The 14,528-nt window shown below is 36.5% G+C and overlaps 1 protein-coding gene and 1 long non-coding RNA gene across 3 annotated transcripts; one reads left to right on the top strand and one right to left on the bottom strand.

Annotated features, from left to right (window-relative positions):
• Window positions 1-949: 949 nt before the first annotated feature.
• LOC133734791 (putative pectinesterase 11) lies at window positions 950-2,412 on the bottom strand. 2 transcript variants are annotated; one of them, XM_062162410.1, is made up of 3 exons: window positions 1,951-2,412; window positions 1,442-1,869; window positions 950-1,309 (listed from the first exon to the last, which is right to left on the bottom strand). In XM_062162410.1, exons 1-3 carry the CDS (start codon window positions 2,317-2,319, stop codon window positions 1,111-1,113), a joined length of 996 nt encoding a protein of 331 aa, XP_062018394.1. In that variant the 5' UTR covers window positions 2,320-2,412; the 3' UTR covers window positions 950-1,110. The 2 variants fall into 2 exon arrangements, with proteins under 2 accessions (XP_062018394.1, XP_062018393.1); XM_062162409.1 differs by having other exon boundaries at window positions 1,442-2,412.
• Window positions 2,413-8,843: 6,431 nt separating this feature from the next.
• Window positions 8,844-12,427, top strand: LOC133732738 (uncharacterized). Its single transcript, XR_009857301.1, has 2 exons — window positions 8,844-9,342; window positions 9,949-12,427. It is a non-coding gene; the product is annotated as an uncharacterized LOC133732738 (long non-coding RNA).
• The last annotated feature ends 2,101 nt before the right edge of the window (window positions 12,428-14,528 follow it).

Genomic DNA, 14,528 nt, shown 5'->3' with positions numbered 1-14,528 from the left:
GTAAAACCAGGCCCTGGCCCAGGGCAGGTAGGGCGATAGCCCAGGGCCCAAGTTTTGAAGGGTGACGGTCTAGGGCCCAAATTGAAGCAGTGGATGGGTAAAAAAAAAAAAAATGTATTTCTGTTAGGAATATGAGAAAAGGAACAGCAAGAGTGCAATTTTTGGGCCCCAAAGTATGCATTGATGGGCAATTGTTTACAATATATAAAAGTTGAAGCAGCTAGTGCTAGACAAAAGGGAATGCAAGAGTGCGATTAAATCATATTTTGCATTGATGGGCAATTGTTTACAATATATAGAAGAAATCATTTTAGATGAGATTTGATTGATATAAAGTGATGTAATGTTTATTTTTCGGGGTATTGGTTTTTTGTCCCCCCCCCCCCCCCCCCCGGTTGTATCATATTTTTTTATCAATATAAAATATTTTTGATTTTTTTTTTATATAAAGGGCCCAATTTTATTTTTCGCCCAGGGCCTGGCCTGAGTAAAACGAGGAGCTGCAAGTTTTGAAGATTTTGGTTTATTTATATTTTTTTTTTCCAATCTGTTTGATCTAAGTGGCAGTGCCACATCATCAGATAACAGCTAAATCAGCAATTAACTGCCACATCATAGACTAATATATTTTTTTAACAAAGTATTTTAATCGGGGTATGAAAATGTCTAATGGAGCACAGTTCGGGTATTCAAATGATAAAATTTTATACTTGGATATGAAATTGAAAACGACCTCATAGTTCAAAGGGTAAAATATAATTAATCCTTATTTTGAGGTCTGGATTTTAGTGAGTATAATCGTTTGATAGTGAGTTTTGTATATTTTTTCAATACGATATTTTTTTCTAAAAAGAGTAAAATAAATTCAAATGAAAATAATTTAATTAACTAACGTGTTTTGGGCTTTTGGCTTCTGTTTTGTACGCTCGACTCAAGGGAAGGTTTACGATACAAACTGCATTCGTGCATATATAAAATTGATCCCTCTTTAGCGTGAACAATGTGAGAGTTCCAAATTAATCTCTCTACAGATTGTTTATTCATTAGTACTTCATACACATATCCACACAAGAACGAACAAAGTCAATCAAAGTATATGTTCCTTAATTCTTAATTTTTGGTGTCATTGGCACTGAGTGCTTTCTTCTTGAAACTGGTTGGTGCTGACCTTAACCAAGCATTGGCATCAATCATGTCCTTAGTCAAGAAGGGTTCGACTTCTTCGCTCGTAAGGTCGCGTGCCCATTCTACTCGTTTCGATGTAGTTGCTCCCCGTCCAGAACATTTATACTGCCCATAGTATACGGTTCTACAAAACCAAGAACAAGAGAGATGAGATTTTTAGATTCATCCTTGTTAGAATGAAATTTTATGAGTTTCTGTTTTTTGATCGAGCAATAAAATTGTCTACTACGGCTTCGTACATCTACTAATTAAGTACCTTAATTGGTCGGCTGAGTTTCCCCAATCGTCCCAACCTTGTGGCAGTATGGCGCTAGTCATGTAAGTGAAGGCAAAGACCACTCTTGAATATGTACCCCAAGGCCTTCCCAACACTGCTGTTTTGACACCGGTGATCTTGCACCCGAAGAACATGAACCCAGTGTCCTCAGCCGGGGACATTCTCCGTTGGGCCGTTATGGCCCCGGTTCCTACCGAAAGAGAATGCAAATGGCACTTCTCAAAGAAAGAAGCAGCATTTCCACATATGAAGTCTACATCTCCTTCAATGTAACAGTTGTTGTAGTAGTGCCTCCCAGTATCATCAAGGAGGGTGTCTTGATGAGACAAAATTCTGCACCCATAGAATGCTGCTCTATCTCCAGACACCCGTAATGCCACCGCTTTCACACCAGCTCCATATGTATTCTGTTGAATGACGATGAATAAAAAACAGAACCGAACGTAAGTTTTTTGATAAAATGAGAGAATGAATATGAACATATATACCTGAATTGTGAGGTAACGCCCTATGAAATCAGAGGCCAGGACAGAGAAAGTTGGAGACTCGAATATGCCCCCACTATCGTTCCATGTTATAACCGTGTCAGCTGCCTTTGTGCCACTTATTGTTATAAACGGCTTGTCCGCCGGAACCATAACTTTTTCTTCATATACTCCGGGCTTAACCCTAATAAACACGAGCTCTGCGTTGTTGGACGCCACTGAATCAATGGCTTCTTGTATTTTCTTGTAATCACCTTTGCCCGATTGGTCAACTGTTATGAGAATCGCTGAAGTACTCGTGTTTGTTCCTTCGGCTTGAGAATTTGAAATAGCCATGAAAGCATACAAAGCTATGAATACCAAGTTCATCATAAAAGTACCACGAACCCTCTTGGACAATTGTAATCTAGTAGCTAGAGATAGAGTAAGTAGTCTCAAATGAATCAATGAATCAAGAATCAAAGAATAAATGAAGAATGTTTTGCAGTTCTGAATGACAATGATGAGTGTTGTTAGAGAATTATATAGTCGTCTCAGGTGAATGTCAAAGAAAAATTGGCCGCTTTCTTGCCGATAAAGCTTTCACAAATTTTTGAACCAGTTTCGACGTAAGTGAGTGGAGGCCAGGGCAAAAGGAAGAAGATAATGACTTAGAGAGAACGGATTTCCATAGGTAGACGTAGCCGGCAGCAAGATTTGTGCTTGAGGCTGAAGAAACAAATTAACGTTTGAAAAAAGAGCCAGGTTTGGAATAGTTTAGTATGAAAAATCTTATAAGAGAGGCGGCGGTAGTGAATTATTGATGTTACACAAGTCTTGAGGTAGCTTAAGAACCAGGTTTGGAATGTCATTTGTGTGCGATTTATTGTTGCTCACCCATTAAGTTACATATTGAGCGGGCTGCGCCTACGTTCCTTGGATCGATTGGGTGCCGCCGTGGACAATATGTATGACTTTGCTGTCAACAAATATTTTTTTTCTTTTTAAAAGAAAAATACCATGTAATGGACTCATCTCGGTGAATATGGTATAATTTTGGTGGAAATGGCATGTAAATATATATATATATATAGACACACACACACACATATCCTATCCAAAGGGAGTCCTCGCTCTGAAATTAAAGTGCGTTTTTAGAGTTTAGGGTCACTTTTCGATCGCATATCCACATCTTGACCGTTCAGTTTTTGGGTACTAATGTATAGATCAGCTCTACAAAATTTCAGTCAAATTGATGGTCGTTAAGGTATTGATTACTGCCTTCAAGCTAGTACGGTTCAGGTTGGACAGATTAAGTTCATCCATTGGTTTAGGTGAGTTAGATACCTTAAAGATCATCAATTTGGCTGAAATTTTGCAGAGATGATCTAAACATTAGTACCTAAAAAAACTGAATGGTCAAGATGTGGATATGCGACCGAAAAGTGACCCTAAACTCTAACCTCGCACTTTAATTTCAGAGCGAGAACTCGCTCTGGATAATATATATATATGAGGGCCCTTTCCACTAAGGGATCCTTTTTTTTTTGTCTTTTCTAGGGATAGGGCATTAGACCAACTTTTTGATCACATTTCGGCATCTCAACCGTTCATTTTTTAGGTCCTAATGTGTAGATCATTTCTGCACATTTTCAGCCAAATCAGTGATCGTTAAGGTATCAAACTAGATTAAATCAATGGATGAACTAAATCTGTCAAACTTGAACTGTTCATACTTATAATCTTAAGTCGCTGTTTTGAATGCCTTAACGATAATCAATTTGGCTAAAAATTTGCAGAAGTTATTTACACATTAGGACCTAAAAATTAAATGGTTAAGATGCCAAAATATGATTGAAAATTTAGTCTAATGCCATTTCCCTAGAAAAGACAAAAAAAAGGGACCCCTCACTAGAAGGGCTATATATATATATATATATATATATAGAGGATCAAGAGAGGACCTCCTTAAATTTGAAAAGTGAGGATGTTTTTATTTTTAGGATGTGTTTTAATTCTCTAGTTATCTACACACATATGAATTCTATAAAAAATTAGTCAAATCAGAAAACGTTTAACCATTTGATTAGCACAAAGTTCGTTTTAATTTTATCTAACGGATTACATTTGTTTACACAATTTTAAATGACCAAATGATTATGGATTTGGTTGATTTTCTGTATACATCATTGCATAGGAACCTAAAGGATCAATGGTTGAGATCATTGAATTAGGTCACATACTTGTGTAAAATAACCCCATAACAAAAATCCTCAAATTCTTAAAGTAAGGAGGGTCCTCTCTAGAACGGGCCTATGTACACACACGTGTCTTATATTGGATTAGTGTGATTCTAGATAGTGCGATGACAAAGTAATTTAAAACAATGTATAACTTGACATGCAGAAAGTTTACAAATGTGAACTTAATTAACTAGAGTAGGGAAGAGACATTTATAACTTGACAAAGCATTTCATTTGCTCAACCGCTTTAACTGCTCAAATTCTATAAATTTGATATTCTAAGTAAGAAAAACGAAGAAAAGTAAGGAAGTATAAATGTGTAATTGACTCAATATTCTCACTTGCATACTCTGCATTAAATCAATGCAAGATCTTGTTGCCTATATATGTGTTGGTAGTCATTAAAGTACATGTATAGCTCTATCTTGAATCTTGTTAATCGTCCAATTAATCTATTGATCGATGACATGCATGTGTCAAAGAGCACTTGCTCTAAGTTACAAAATAAAAATGTAAGGAAGAAGAAATGTAACTGATCGAATCTAGCTATTTTCTCAATTACATATTTTGTGTTAAATCAATATAAGATTTGCTTTCCTATATATGTATAGTTACTGATTAAGGTATATGTTGTTGCGGTGATCAACTCAATAGATTCTTTGTTGATCGACCAATTTATTGATGACATGTATGTGTTTTTTATTTTTGTTGAAAGAATGCATATGTGTTTATGCTCACTTAAATTCTACCAAAATTAACGTTCCGATTGGTATTGTTATTAATTTTCCCAAATATCTTATGTTCATGGATTTGAGGAGGGGCGGCGAGGCTAGATGGCTCGAGGAAGGTGGCGGTGGCGTTGCTTCCGGGGTTGGGACGGCATGGGAGGAGCTGGCAGGATGGAGGACCCATTTTCGATTTGGGCCTATTGGACTTTGGGTCTGGGCTTTGACCCTTAACCCGGTTCTATTTTATGTTTTGTCTTATTTTCATTTAATTTTATTCAGCTATGGCTCAATGCCAGCAATAATTCCCTATCTCTTTTGGGTAGGGCGATGTGGGCTTTGTCCCGGTATGCACACTTAGTGTGCCTTGTTTGGCCTAGCGAGGCGGCGAGTTATTTGTTTAATCAAATGGACGCAACCTCCTAGTGGCATAATGAAACTAAGTGTCTCCAGATTTGTTTCCGTGCGGCAACATAGTGGGAAACCTGTGCTATTTGTATTAATGCTTCTTAGTCATAGAGTTATCTTTCCGGTATGTCACCGTTATGTCAAAGCAAATAGAGTAACCATTCGTGCACTATTTGCTAGTTGATGCATGTTAGAATACATAGATTTTATAGAGACTCTTGGTATTATTTCAGGAGGTTTTCTTTATGCTTATTGTAATATGGGGTTCAGGCTCTATGTCCCCCCCTTATAGTATGCAGTTTCATTAATCAAGGCTTGAGGACAGCCGCACCACCTCTATTTCAAAAAAATAAATCTACCATTTCCAAATTATTTGAAGCATTGGTGAAACGTTGTAACTCAACTCATTGTTGAAAAACGAAATATTCACATATATGCTCTCAACTCTAACTCAACCACTTATCTTCATTCCAAAGATATGTACGTTAATTACTCATCTTATTGTTACTTTCATGCAATCCTCATATAAAATGTGACAAAATCATATCATGCATTGGTGATAAGCACGAATAACACTCCAACTCGGCATGACTGTTATAAAACTATTGACAGGATTAATTGTAATCATTCCGATGTGTTGTGTCTTTACACGTAGACCACACACTTGCTCTAATTACCTACTTTCTGTATACAATATTACTATTTTACATATGTCCTGGTCTGTTTGGATATGAGGGCAACTTCAACGACTTCAACCCTAAAGTCAAAAGCCAAAATGGCTAGGGTAGCCCAAATGCCCAATTTCATTATCTCTAACTCAAACCAAAGTGGAGTCAAAATGGCTTATCATTCATTAAAAGTTAAGTCAAAATGACTAAGAAACAAAGGTAAAAAGGTAAAATGGCTTCAGTGGGACACGACTGGGCCTCACCTTCCACTTTTCAATCTTTAACCGCAAGCCTTTACGCGCCAGAGGAAGTGTTGAAGAGAGACTCGCGCAAAACAACAAAATAATGGGGCCTGAAGGAGAAACGACGCTTGACACACAGCTGAAGGATGGTCGACATTGGGGCCCGCGTGCACCAGAAGCCGTTGTGGGCATCCAACTGTTATGAAATGGGTGGCCCTGATTCACTCTTCATTAATTCGATTCAAAATGGAAGGTCCAGATTAATTGGTACTAGGGCTGCTATTTGGTTTGGTAATTACCAAACCGACCGAATACCAACTGATGTTTTAGGTTCGGTAAACCGACTTTTTGATAACCGAGACCGATAAAACCGAAATCGAAAATTACCGAAAAAGTTGGTTTGGTTTTGGTAAATACCGAATCTACCGATTATCTAAATATTATATTTATATGCTACAGTTTTCAATACACATACATGTATATTAAGAAATAAACATAAAAACTTTTATAATAGTATGAACATTACTACATATACTACATTAATAGTACATGTATTTTAAGTAACTTAGTCAAAGATGGTTAAATAACCTAGTTTTATTGAAAATTGCTAAAATTTGATGTCATATATACAAAAGAAAGCTATAATTAGCAGATGAATACAAAGTTTATGACTATAAATTTCAAAAACCTAGTTTTGTTCATTCTAATTTATATTATAAAGAATTAGTTGTTCTAAAGTTGGTAATACCGAAAACCGAAATACCGAATTTGGTAGATATAATTAAAAACCGAAAATTTTGGTTGGTAATTGGTAGCTCAGTTTTAAAACCGAAAGCTTTGGTTTTGAAGTTGGTAATACCTATAACTGATTCGAACCGACCGAGTGACAGCCCTAATTGGTACAGAAAACAAAAATGTAAATATATAATTTCTTAATTTCTAATCTGACGGTCAGAAAAATACGGTGGATTAAATTCAGCGGCTAATAAAAAAGTAAAGGAGTTTTAAACGAAAAAAAAAAAACTGAAAAAATAAAAGAAAAATTTATGAAAAATCAGTTAATGACGATATATTATATAAAGTAATTAAATATGATATATAAAATTCATATTGTAGTTAAATAATTGTCTAAAATGATTAAAATTCTAAAATGACTATGACTTTTGACTAAGGGCTAGTTTGGGATTGCTGTGACTTAAAAAAAAAACTGTTGCTGCTGTGTTGTGAGAATAATCAGCTGTGAATTAAAATAGTTTTGTGTTTGGTAAATAATATTTTTAAAAGTGCTGTCAGTACATAAAACAACTGCAGAGTGTGTTTTGATCCACAGCAGCTTCTAAAAGCAACCTCTGGGCTGCTTCTAAAATCTGCTGCCAGTGACCTATAACTTTCAATTAAAGCTGCTTTTTATTTATTTACCAAACACGATAAAATCTAAAATTTTGAACAAAAGCTGATTTTTTTAAAAGCGAAGCAATCCCAAACGGGGCCTAAAAGGGGTTGGAGATGCAAAATCTGAATGAATAGTAATGACATTAGGGGTGTCAAATTTTGAAATGGCTATGGCTTTTGACTAAAGGGTTGGAGATGTCTTGATGTTTCATGTTTTGCATATCAAGTTTTTTACTTTAATATGGAGAATCACATTTTCAATATAGGAGATCAAAAGCTAGTAAAGCAGGAACTATAAAGAATTTGTCCTAAACTATATATGGAGTTCGAGGTATAGAACTTTATTACTTTAGTCGTTAAATTTAAAATTTATTTGTACATTGTGATTGGATTGTGCTGCCAGGATGTTGGATGGACTATTCCTGGTGGCGAACTCAGCCGCCGGAGACCCGGTCTCCATCAGTCTGGAGACCCCAATAAGGTGGCCAAGGGGACTCTCGGCGTCAATTTGGTGTGGACCTGGATTTTGCGCCTTTACCAGATGGCCAATTCTTAGGTGCGGGTAGCCGCACCACGTGTACGGTGCGGCTGCCCAATCAAATCTCAGAATTTTTTTTCTTTGTTCCGAAATTGTCCCTGATTTTTAAATGTGAAATACCCAAAATACCCCCCTGCTAGGGGAATGATTGGCCTGCCGCACCACGTGGCGGTGCGGCTGCCCCACGCAAGAATCACTCTTACCAGATCCGTGCTACCTGGACCAGATTAGGTGGCCATGAAAGGGTTTTTGGGCCAAGCCTTTGCTTCATTTCCTTAGTTACTTTGGTTTGGCTTATAGACCACAATTACAAGCGAGTTTCTTTGGGTGAATAAGTGTATAACCAACTGTGTAATAGGTTTTACTTTCTAATAATTTTCTTGCCACTTAGGTAGGCATGGCAGTATTTTGTTTTCGGGGTTTAGGCTACTCAGTGAAGTCATGCGAATATATTCATTTTCCCATAGTTATTCACCTAAAAGATTTACAGTTTTTTATTTTTCAGCATAATTAAAGCCGGAAAGTATAAAGTCGGCCTGGTTCTAACCAGTCCTAAATTATACATCTTGTAAAAGTTGGAAAGCTTGTGCGATCTGGGTCATTAGGCCGTAGATCGTACATTACTCCCACGTGTAAAAAGCCAGATCCTCAGGCTTTATATAGAAAAGCTTGCGCACACCACTATGAAGTGGCACTGTGTATATACCCTCTCTTTATATAAACTACAATCCCTAGCTTTGGTCTTGAGTCTTTCACTTAGATTTCGATCCGCATCAAATCTATTGCTTCTGCTTTTGTTTGATCCATTAGAATTTCATTCAGGTGGATCTTGCTTCTGTAGTTCCGTAGTAATGATTCATAGAATAGCTTTTGTCTGCTTTACCCATTTCTTTTAAACTTTTTTCTACTTTTACTTGGTGGATTAATTTGTCTTCTTTTTAGGGTTAGGGTTTCTGCTTTTCATGTGAAGTAATTTGCATGGGGGCGATGATCTGCTCCCCTCGGTCACAGTGATAGTCAGTTCTCGGTGGTGCGGCATCATCAAGATTCACATACTTTTAACCGGAAGTTCATGCCTACGAAGTACTGGGAATCTTGATGATGCTGCATCAGCTAGTACATGACTCTATAAGATTGAATAATTCCCAATCTTTCTCCAATTTGAAACAGGACCAGATCAGATTGAGAAGAACATATATGGTAAGGGTTCCAGCCCGATCATAAAGAGTTTTCCTGTAATTTCAGTTGATTTGAAGAGTATTGTCTAGTGAGGATAGATGTGTTATCTTGGTATATAGCCTATGGCATATCTAGCTGTTTGATTGCTTCCTTCGATTGAATTGCCTTACAGACGAGTCAAATCAGTATGAAAATCAATTATATTCTCTTTCTTCTCTTTTGGCCAATGAATCAATGATCTTACTTGACTCGAGTTTTCTATATTTTTGATCTATGCATATATTGTCCAGTTAGCTCTTAATTAAGATGAATATTGGTGCATACTCGTATAGTATGTCCAATAACTATACCTTTGCTTGATTATTTGGTTTATATTGAATTCTATGCGTTTTTAGTATTTTTACACAAATTGCACGAGGGCAGGGTAATATTGCTTCGATCATATCATATATTTTGATTTTCACTCTGGTGCAGTCGATGCAATCTATTCGACTTTTTACCTTAACGCATGATTTAGTTAATAATTTGAAGATATAATGCAGATTTCTTAACCAATCCATTGCCAGGTTTGTTTTATATTATAATATTATTTTATCTGATTGAGGCTTATTCTTTTGTTGTTATCAGATTTTTATGTAGCTTGGAGTTGGAGCTCAGATGTTTGTTTGACTCCTTGCTTCAAAGCCCTCTATTGGTGTCTAATTTATGGTTTATCCAAAAATGTCAGGAATCTGATGTTTTGTGTTTCAGAGATTTGGGGTTTCCGGTACAAAATATTGTTCTATGCAAATTGCAGGACACTTTTACACACGAACATCTTTATTATCTATATGTTTATCTTTGTGATGGATTATAAAGCTTCTATCATAAACTAGTTACTGTGGAAGTTAGAGTGGTTTAAGTTGCATAGATAACGAGAGAGAGTTGAGAATAATACAATATATAACATTTTAACATCTAGTACAAGAAAATAGGCTCCGAATTTGGTGATGATTTCTGAATAGCAATAATAATTTGGTAAAACCAATCTTTTTGTTAATGCATGAAGGACATTGAATATATTCTCTGGTTTGATGCCTGCGGCATGTGTTTTCTAAGCTAGGCAACAGGTATTGCATCTATTTTCTCCGGTTGACAGCGTGCAGCTTAAGGATCAAACAAAGTTTCGGATTCTCTTAAGAGGGCATTTGCTTGCCGCAGACTTCATTCTTCATTGCAACTTCTATTCAGAGTAGGTAGCTAGCTTCTTCAGCACTAGAGGTCAGTGCTACCCACTTTGATAACTTTGATGTTACGTTAGAGTTTATGCAGAGCATATTGCGTTATTGAACTTACTCTATAGCTAAGTTCTTTGACACCGCTTTAAGAACTTACAAGTCATGCATGGGAATAACTTAATGCCTTATTAGTCCTGACTTGCTTTGTATTCCTTGGCCTGTGTTCCACAAAGAGAATAACTGACAGTGCTAACAGGGACAACATTATATATAGATATTTATACTTTCCTGGTGATGTTTGAATATAGGCTATAGCATATACCGATGGATTTAACGTGTCAGTCATCTTTCTTCTCAAATCCAACTAGTGTTAATAGGCTATAGCACATCCATGATTGGTCTATTTCCTTATAGCTTGAATTATTCATTGCCTAATTAACATGATATCTGAGCTTGATTCACACAATTTCTTAGGTACAAAACCTCCAATCTCTGTTTGTTTTGGAGGCCGCTTTCTAAGGCTACACCCTTTGATCTTTTGTTGTATTTCTCTTTGCCTCTGCACGTGAGGGAGAGAGTAAGCAACATCGATCTATTGGTTGTCTTCCAATCGTTACCGGCCCGCGCTATTGCATTTCAAGCTCTTTTCTGGTTAGGTCTCACTTATGTAGCCAGATAGTCTATTTGTTTCTGAGTTCCTTGTTACTTCTGCAGTTACTTGAATATTACCTTTACCTTCAAAACGGAGTGAAATGGTAGTTGTGGTGGAGGAAAGTGGATGATGGATTATTGTTCCAATATTTCTACCCCATTGCCAACAAGAAGGACAACATCCATGAGGGATTGGGTCCCTTTGTGTGGGGGAGGGTCCTTCCTCATTTGATCAGTTTCTGCCTACAGAGAACTAGTCAAATACCCAGAGCCAGCAAGCACATCTTTAGTGGGTTTTTTATTGGGTCCATTTGCAGATCTGGGAGTGACATCAAAGTAATAATGGACCCAAGCAACTGGTGCTATTATCAGTTTTGATATCTAACCTCTGCTGCAGTAATCTGAGAGTATGATCGTGGCCACAAGAATACCCACATTACATGTGTTTGGGGAAATGTGATGAGGAGCCAATGAGAGTTGGTTCAGTTGGCAAGGGCGAATTTGAGGTGTAAACTCGCACAAGTTTGATCTCTGCTACCAACAATCTCTCATTTGGTGGGCAATCTAGAAAATGTTTTGCATAATTCCATACCAATGGGCTAGGCTGGGACACTGGTCAGTTTCGTAAGTCCTGTTGGGTTGAGGTCGTAGGTTTGCCCTGACCCTGGTAGTGTAGGGAAGCCTCCCTCTTACCTAAACTTTTTGTAACCAAAAAAAAAAAAAATGTGATGAGGAGCGGATATCAATCGCCAATGATTATATGGAGTTAAGAGATTCCTTTAATGGATGATGATATTCTAGAAAGAGCTCAAGGAGGTAACTGAAGGCAAGAGAGGTAAAATGGGACGGCATGAGGAGGTTACAGATCAGTGACCTAACTGGTCGCCCACCCCTAACGAAATTGGTTTTTGAGGTTCCACAGCAAGCGCCGGGACTGATACAGATCGCTTCCTCGGCTTGATCGTAATACTTTTCTGCATCAGATTATTGCTTGTTTCATTTTCGTTCTCGACATAAGGTTTCATTAAACTTTTAAGCTCGTGTTTTCACATTTCAACTATTTTTAAGTAGGTAGTCATCCAGGTTTTTTTTTTTTTTTTTTTCCCTCTAGGGTTTAAACTTAGCAATATAAACTTCTGTTAAGCATTAATTCAGCAGCTTTGATTGACCAGAGAACATTGTGAGTAAATTTATCTACAACTAAACTTAAATAAAATTTTGATACGAAGACTTTATAATATTTTATTTTCACACAATGAGATTTTTAAATGTAGTGGTTAAAATTTTATAATTTAAAATGTTTAAACAGAAGTTTTAAGTGAAAATATTTCGAATGTGAGTACAAATCAACCATCATTATTATGTGCATGCAAATTAATAACATTACTTAAGGATCTATGTATAATCAGTCAATAAACATATGATACTTGTTAAGTAAGGCACTGTTAGTCGGTCATGTTATGGGTGCTTGAGCAAAGTGTGCACCCTTTGAAGTTATGAAACCAAGTCCAGCAATGCTTACAGAAATCGGAATAAAATCAAACCCCGAAACCCCCCAGCATAATATACAGCCCGATCGATCGGTTTCAAACGTCAGACTGACATTGTTGTCTCTGGGAACCAAAATATTTTTCTGGGCTATATATGAAGGCCAACAATTTGTAACGTGAAGACCCTATTGTTTGCGCTTTTTAAATTTAATTGAACGAAGCTGCATAGACAAAATCATAGAGGGTGGGGTTTGACCAGTTTCTTTTGAGTTTTAGGGGTAGTAGAAAGGGTCCACGCCCTTCTAGGGTACCCATCTCATGCTGCTCACATGTGTGCATGTGGGTCACTCCCCAACTGCCAAATGCTCATATTCTCAATCCCACATGATTTTTGAACCGACTATAATAACTTGGTTTGACACAAAAATTTGAAACACCCTTCTTTGCTAGCTAGAAAAGTTAAAAGGGATCGATGCATTGTATACCGACCTCAACATAGCATGTGATGTTTATTTGACCCATCACAAAAATTTCTTTGACCAGGTACTCAATTTTTTTTTTTGTCATTGATTAATCTGGAGATTAAGAGGTCCCATCTTGCTAATTTTGTATCAAGTGGGAAACTGGTGGCTTTGTCATCAAAAGAGAGCAAGGGGAAAGTTGGGATTGTTCTGATCATTTCAATTTTTCATATAACCCAAACGGTAAGAAATGATTGAGAAATGAGTTGGTATGAAAATACATAAAGAGAATTCAACACCTTCCAATATAGGGGTGACTTTGTAGCAGTTTTTACGTGTTGGTTTTTTTCGTCGACTCTATAAAGATCGATCGTTATTGTACTGCTTGTTGAATTGCATAATGAATGACATTTTTAACTAAAAAAAAAAAAAAAAATCTTCCAATATAATAACTAAAAACTTTACACCACAACACCATATACTGACAATTAACATAATTATGATTTGAACTGGCCACATATATGACTTAGAACCATTCTAGCAAGCTTTTCTACTTTATTAGCTAGTTAATTTCAAAATGCATCTCCATCGATTCTCTGTATTTTATATATCTTTAAATTTACATCATTTTTCGATCTCATTATTTAAAGGCTCCTCTAAGGCCCTCAGCCTCTCATCATAGAGCCAGCAGGTCGCTCCTCTAGTTGAAATATCAGGCTTTTTTTATCATTGCCTTGATACGTATTCATATTTCAAATTTACTTTTATTTTCTGATTGAGAGTGTTGGAAAGAAAGCCAGCACTCCTAGCCCCATGCATTTTGAAGATTTATTTGAATGGCCAAAGAAAAAAAAAATAAATCTGTTTAGAACTTTAACTAAAGTAACTAAACAAGCATTTTTAAATTAGCAAAAATACTAGAAAGTCATTCTCGCTTTCTATATTTATGAGTCATAAGCGAAACAATCATTTGACTGGTTTCACTGATTTTAATTAATTTTTGAAAATGATGATATAGATTAAGCATCGGCTCCAAATCATTTTTATACCGCTATATAGAGAGTCATCTAGAAATTGATTTTCCCCGTGATAACCAAAGAACCTTAATAAAGAGTCATTTAGAGTAACATTTACTACTATTGATTAAACAAGTAGCTAAACACATATAGTACTTTGACTACTTTCATTCTTGAAGAAAATTTTGGAGTACAACTAAATGCCATAAGCCAGTGACCATACAAAGGCGCGGCCTGTGTCTAAACCATGTGCTCCTGTTTGTTTACCTTACAGAGACTTGTTAGGGTTAACTTGCACTTTTCACTAATTTAATCAAGTTGAAATTTATTGAGAAATGAGAACCCCTCTTATGGTCAAATATTCCCTTAACA

Source organism: Rosa rugosa, chromosome 2 (assembly GCF_958449725.1).
Source record: "Rosa rugosa chromosome 2, drRosRugo1.1, whole genome shotgun sequence".
Classification (NCBI taxonomy): Eukaryota; Viridiplantae; Streptophyta; class Magnoliopsida; order Rosales; family Rosaceae; genus Rosa; species Rosa rugosa.
This window is presented reverse-complemented; position numbering and strand designations above follow the sequence as displayed.

What these genes read in the sequence shown, in the direction of transcription:
- LOC133734791 (XM_062162409.1), bottom strand. Translation starts at nt 2,319, where the DNA reads ATGATGAACTTGGTATTCATAGCTTTGTATGCTTTCATGGCTATTTCA. An exon ending in AACTCAGCCGACCAATTAAG is followed by an intron (nt 1,310 to 1,441) that starts GTACTTAATTAG and finishes TTGGTTTTGTAG; the next exon opens with AACCGTATACTATGGGCAGT.